At 35.0% G+C, this 6712-nt stretch overlaps 1 protein-coding gene across 1 annotated transcript; it reads left to right on the forward strand.

Moving 5' to 3' along the window:
- The first annotated feature begins 902 nt into the window (after positions 1–902).
- LOC307130673 (ladderlectin-like) lies at positions 903–2857 on the forward strand. The gene is made up of 6 exons (XM_079823771.1): positions 903–940; positions 1063–1127; positions 1392–1477; positions 1664–1789; positions 1951–2059; positions 2201–2857. Exons 2-6 carry the CDS (start codon positions 1070–1072, stop codon positions 2266–2268), a joined length of 447 nt encoding a protein of 148 aa, XP_079679897.1. The 5' UTR covers positions 903–940; positions 1063–1069; the 3' UTR covers positions 2269–2857.
- Positions 2858–6712: the final 3855 nt, after the last annotated feature.

Genomic DNA, 6712 nt, shown 5'->3' on the forward strand with positions numbered 1-6712 from the left:
GCATACGAATAGCCTACAACTTAGCTATTTGCAGCTCCCTAAATACAATGGCAAGCAGTTTTATAGACGAGGCATTCAGAATTTGCGTTTTCCATTTGGACGCACAAACTTGCTTAGCTATAGTTGCAAGCACATATAGAGCAACGTGTTTCAGCTTTCAAAGTGTATGGCAATATTTCAACTAAGTCAAACAGTTAAAAGATGCTTTGAAAGTGTAAAACTCATCGTTGTCTTGAAGAGAAGATTCCAGCACTGCTTGTGGGGAGAGGGGCAGTACATGAACTGCAGTGTCTCCAGCAAACACAGAACTGCCTGATGACACCTGTCTGTAAATAATGCCGGGAAAAAACTACATTTATATAAATATATTTTCTAAAAATATAAAACATTTGCTAACAAATGATACCTACCATTTGACTCTCCTTGCTATAGTTGGAGTTATGAATCTTTAAAGTTTTATATGTCACTCTAAAAATACCTTCAGGGCTTAAAGGGTTAATATAGTTCAACAAAGTAGCTCATTGGCCTACAACCGTAGGTGGTGTTGTTGTTGTGCAGGTTGTGTTTGATTGAGAATCAATCTTTTCATAATGTAGGCCTTTATTTAATTTTGTCAGCAGTAAAAAAAAATATAACTGTCGCTTTTCCAAGTAGACTTTCTTTTGTTTTTTAAAATATTTAATATGGAAAATGTTCCTTGTGACTAATATTTAACTTGACTATGAATATTTAAAATACTTAAAATAAATAGTTAAACTAACATTTACATTTGTACAGGCTCATCTTACATGTTCGCCAATATTTGTATTATCACATGTACATTTCCTCCTCGTGCCTTAGCCTATACACACTTGACATTAAGGAAAGTATAAAAGCAGGGCTGTTTCTGAAACTTCACCAAATCTTCCTCTGAGATTCTAAAGGCAACAAACAAACCAAGGTGAGTTTTTGGAAAGGAGACCTTCTGAATAACAATTCTAAAAAGTATCTGTGTTTTGTCTTTAAATACATTGAGAATCCACAGAGTGCAGCCATTTGACTTTTCCTGCTTGTTAATTTCAGGTTCATCATGGCAATGCTGAAAAGTTTTCTGCTTCTTTGTATTATCTTCTCCATGGGGGATGCAGGCAAGACATTTATTTGAAAAAAAACCCTTGCTATTTAGTTTTAAAAGCATTTTGGAACCGTACAATATTCCATTTATTTACTAATATTTGCATGATTAATGAGGAATTTACAGTGTCAAAATACACATAATTTAGACACTTAATCACACAAACATAGTAAGCTACATATAATAATAATTATAAATATATATATATATATATATATATATTGCTGTTAATGTTACAAAAGCCTTAACATTTATGCACTGGATGCAATTAATTTAGGTAAAGAATGCCCCTGTGGATGGACAAAATCTGGACTCCGGTGCTACAAGTTCTTCCCTCAGACGCTTAACTGGGTTACAGCACAGGTAATGTGTTAGTTACAAAAAGGTGATTTGGTCACACTTTACATTAGGTGTCTTTAACTACATCAAATAAATAAATAAGGTACAGTACAATTATAGTGTCTATCAGAGTAGACTAAATTGTCACTTTTCTTTTATGATAAAAATATTAGATTTTGTATTGACAAATAAAAAAATCTGTCTTTTTAGAGAAACTGCCAAAGTTTTGGTGCAAATCTCGCTTCTGTGCATAGTAAAGTGGAAAATAATTTCCTGCTGGGTCTGTTGCCTTCTTCTTCCACACGTGCCTGGACTGGTGGTCATGATGGAGAAATAGTAAGTTAAATTGTGTGTCATTGTGTGTTTATTTACAAAGAACTTTCTGCTTTAAACAGTAAATGCAAAATTTCTAATGAAGGTTTAAAGCTGACTTAGTTCTTCTTACTGAAGTCCGAGTACAGTCGTGCACTCTTATGATCACTGTCTTTGCTCTTCAGGAAGGACAGTGGTTGTGGACTGATGGAACTGGGTACGACTATACCTACTGGTGCTCTGGAGAACCTAACAACATGAATGTTGAGAACTGTCTGGAGATCAACTGGACCTGTGAGAATACTTATGATTATAATTTACAATACTATAATTTAATATCATACACTAACATGTGATGGATCAATTGTTTTATTATTTTGATTCTAACACGACTATAATGATCAGAATAACTAATATAATTTTTCCACCCTACAGCTAACCGTTGTTGGAACGATATAACCTGTTCAACCCAAATGGGCTCCCTTTGTGTTACGGACCTGTGAGACCATATGCAGTCATCCTGCGCCACAGTTACTTTGATTGTACACTTTCTGATCTTATCTTGTCTTTAATATAAAGTGGGAATGGTGATTTTTACTATTTTAGTAAAATATGCTTATCTCAACAAAAAAAAAATCTTTATTTACTTCATTTAAATATTTTAAATAATAAGCTTTAATCTCTTCTCAATATCTTCTCTGAAACACTTCTCTAATCAATAAAAGCATTAATAAAGCAAACCATGTGTTGTGGAGTTCAATCAAATTCAAGTATGAAAATATAAGAATATTGTGTAGCAAGGATTGAGGATATGGTTATTATTATAATGGCATAATGTCATCATAGGGGAGGGGTTCATGCAAACTGCTGCTTCATCATTGACAAACACTAGAAGATATTTACGTGTTTGTTTCCTACAATGGACTGTAAGCAAATATGAACCTCATTTAGTGCTCTTTTTGTTTTCTGTCTTATAAAATATCCCATTACTATTTCAGAGTGAGAAACCTCTGCAAAACGACTCAGTGATCGAGTGAACTGTCTGAACGAATCAAACTGAATCACAAACAATTAAAGAACATTTTCTAAACCTGTTTGACCGATTATATCAATAGTGGTTCATTCACTATTCTGGCATTGCTAGTTCTGATTCTAAACAGCTGATAGAAAACACACAGGACATGATTCCTGAAATATTATCAGAAAAAGGATTCTCAGGTCAGAATAGGGCAAACATTAGTGAAGTATTAATCAGTAATATTTTAAAAGGTCTAGTGATGCCCCTGGTGCAGAGAAGACTACAAATATCCACTTGGGAATTTCAAAATCACAATAAACCGAATATTGGTTGTGATGATTCCAGACAGGGAAAGACTAGCGATGATAATAGAGATGACGTCAGTGAGGATGCTACAATTATTTATTTTACCCTGCTGTCATGTAGAATGAGGATTGACAAGATAGTGTAGATTGGTAAAAATGTTTAGCCCTGCAATGATACGTTATTCAGTTTGTGTGTTTAGAAGCCTGTTGCTTGTATGCCAGCACCATCTTAGTTGTTAAAAAAAAAAATTATATTAACATAAATATAATATATAAAAAATGCATTTTATGGTGAATGCACTAGGCACGCGCCCGGCCCTACCCGTTTGTGGCTGACTTCAAGCTAATGCATTGGTGAACCCATCCCTACAGTACAACTGATGAACAGAAGATGATGTGGTGTAGCTTTTTCTCAACCAGAGGAAGTCTTGACATCCCATTCTCAGGCATTCTCCAGTCCTGGTCAAAAAGTAAAAAAAAAAAAAAAAAAACATTCCTTCAAATTAAGCTGTTTAATGGACAATCAGGTCAGCTTATGTTCTGCAAGATTAAAGCAGTGGTGGGCTACTCTGGCTATCAGCGTCCACTGTCCTGCAGATTTAGCTCAAACCCACCAGCTTATAATTGTCTATAAGTAAACCTGAAGACTTTGGTTAAAATTTTCAGGTGTGCTCGATTAGGGTTTGAGGTAAACTCTCCACTTCTAAAAGGAGACTGCAAAAGGGCCAGAGTTGCCCATTCCTGATGTACATTTACAAAGCAGCAGTCAGTACATTATATAATATACACACATTGAAGTATATATATATATATATATATATATATATATATATATATATATATATATATATATATATATATATATATATAATATTGCAGAACATAATATAAGCTAAGTACTGAACAAAAACTATTTTACCTATATCAACAGCAACCTGTTTTAAAAGATCTTTTAGAAAGGCATGGTCTCTTTTGGTCCTTTGTCAGTGGTGCTATATTTCTTTCAAGAAAAAATACTCTTCTGTCATTTGATTCAAGAGCATCACTTGATCAAAAACCCAGTTGGTAACCTGTACAAATGTAAAATTGTTAAAATGCTGCAACTTCATGGCATTAATTAAGAAATTGGTACAGAGGCACAGGACTTACCATGCTCATGAAGAACCCATGGCCATGCATAGTTCTGTAAGGCTCCAGCCTGTAATGACTCTCCCTGCCTCTAGTTGGCGCTGAGCTTTAATGACTCTCCCAGCCACTAGGTTGCCCCAGCTTCTGTAAAATTAATTGTTGCCACTCATTAGTATTTTATTTCACCCACCTGTGGGGTTCATTAGCTTGTTTATGTTGGCCTATTTAATCATGCCTCTTTCTTTCAGTTGTGTTCAGTCTTGAGCCTGCTATGCTTTGCATTTTCCTTGCCAAGAAAGCAAAGTCTGAAGTCTGCAAAGTCCTTTTGCTCACCTTTTGTTTCTTAGATTTTTCTCTGGAAGCTTGGCTTCCTTTTTGTTGTACTTTTAAACTTGAATTCTTCAGTAAAAAACACCTTTTGTTCAGTCATCTATATGTCTGAAAGTTATTATTTGGCCCTTTGGTCCATCTGCTTTTTGTCATCCACAATAGCTCCGTGATAAAGAAGCAGTTCAGTTGACTGGAAGACCTGAGTTCAATCCCAGCCTCAGACACCCATCACAAGTTTTCAGAGACTGGAGTGTCTCTTGTATTCCTCCTTGGCTGCACATTAGTCTTTTCCCTGTAGAATCTTCTGAAGTTTGTACCTTCTCTTGCTATCCATCTTAAAGCACAAATGCAATGTTTTTGGTCTGCAGTATAAGACCTGGGGTCCGTTCTTCGTACCTCGCTTAATACATCTGAGATGATTTGACAGATCCCATATATTTTAATCGTGATAACTGATGTCTGGCTAATTTGGTTCTTCAAACTAATTTGTGGATTGGATTTAAACATCTGGATTAAATGATCTAAGATCACTACGCGTTCTTGTTTTCCCTGAAGAGGGCAGATGCAACGATACTCGAAACCATGATCAGCAATGCAGCGATTGGTTGGCGTCAAGACAGCAACGTAATGACATCATATAATTAAAAAAGCCACCTGGCAAAAAACTTGGCAAATTACACACAAAAAAAAACATGAATATCTGGACCTTTATAAGGAAACAGCTAAACGACCAAACCAACATAAAAGTTATAATAGATCAATGATAAATGTTTTTTTACCAATTACCAATTATTTATATTCACGATTTTATACAGTATTTGTACACCCTTTACATTTTTATTTCAATGTTGTAATTAAATTTTTAATTCAATTTGAAGCAGATTTGTAACGTGACAGTATTAAAGTATCAAATTATCTGCATCTCCTGCGCTGCATCAAAGCCACTCATAATATCCGTCATCACTTAAATTAATGCACGGCTCAGATTAACTGTACAACATGTGTGTAAACCTCCAATAAAATTATAAAGTAATTATTCCAACACAAATAAATCGCTGTGTCTATAGTATTATACACAACATTATAATAGTACCTATATACATTCTCATATACATATACAATTTAAAATTTGTATATTATTATTATTTAAAATGATTATTATTGCCCCAGGTTCAGTAATGCACTCTTGTAATAAAGTAGCAGTGGCTGGGACAGATTTTAAGTATCACCTCAAGATGCAATCTAATCCTGTTTACATGAAATAAGCCTGCTCGCGAGCAGGTTTAAGTTTACGGACCTGTTGCTATGACAGCAAGTCCAGGATGAGCGTCGAAGAACCAAACAACCCAAGATCATGCCAAATCGTCAACCGTCAAATCCAGTTAAATCCAAAACTGAGTTAGCGAGGTACGAAGAACGGGCCCCTGGTTTCAAGCCAAAGAACTGACCAGATATTACACATAATTCAAAGAACATTTACTCTTTGATTCCTAAAATATGATTCCTAAAATGTAGTAATTTTCTTCCAAAGCTACCCAGAACCCCAGCATCTACAAAACAATTGAACAATGTAACCTTGAGTTTATATAAACTAAATACATTTTCTAACACTTGTCTGATTTGATCTTTTTAAAAAACAGAAGGTGCCGTTTTTAAGAACTTAATAGTCCTTTGAGTGTTCAACCTCAAATTCTGTACTACAACATTGCTTCAGTACAAGACATACCAATGGACTTGTGCACCTTTCTGTCGTCTTTGGGCACAAGATGGCCATGCTCCTTTCTCACCCTAAACAAAGGACTTATTCAATTAGCTTGCTTTGATATAAGACCAGTGTTCCTTCTCTGCTACAAAACAAGAAAGTCTCTAGTCCACAAGTAAGACAGTTATAAATAAGTTAATTTACCATATGATTCAGGAGAGCATTTGATGAGTAAATACTGATTAAAATATTCTAGAAACTTTACCTGGAAAGGACAGATCATGGCAAGGTTCGCTGCAACTCACTAGTGGCTCTTGTGAAGGTTGGCTCTTAAAAGAGCTGTTGAGTAAAACCACGGCATGACTATACAAAGTTACCATTAGAGTAAGTTAAGTCACTTGATTCTATGGTAATGGTCATGACCTCTGATTGGAGACAATATTGCATTAATTAAGTGAATTCAG

This window comes from Gobio gobio (genome assembly GCF_949357685.1).
Source record: "Gobio gobio genome assembly, chromosome: 8".
NCBI lineage: Eukaryota > Metazoa > Chordata > Actinopteri > Cypriniformes > Gobionidae > Gobio > Gobio gobio.

Bases quoted from the DNA above. Each gene is read 5' to 3' on its own strand.
- LOC307130673 (XM_079823771.1), top strand. From the start codon at position 1,070: ATGGCAATGCTGAAAAGTTTTCTGCTTCTTTGTATTATCTTCTCCATG. The intron at 1,478-1,663 runs GTAATGTGTTAG...CTGTCTTTTTAG, and splicing joins TTAACTGGGTTACAGCACAG to AGAAACTGCCAAAGTTTTGG. The intron at 2,060-2,200 runs GTGAGAATACTT...TCCACCCTACAG, and splicing joins TCTGGAGATCAACTGGACCT to CTAACCGTTGTTGGAACGAT.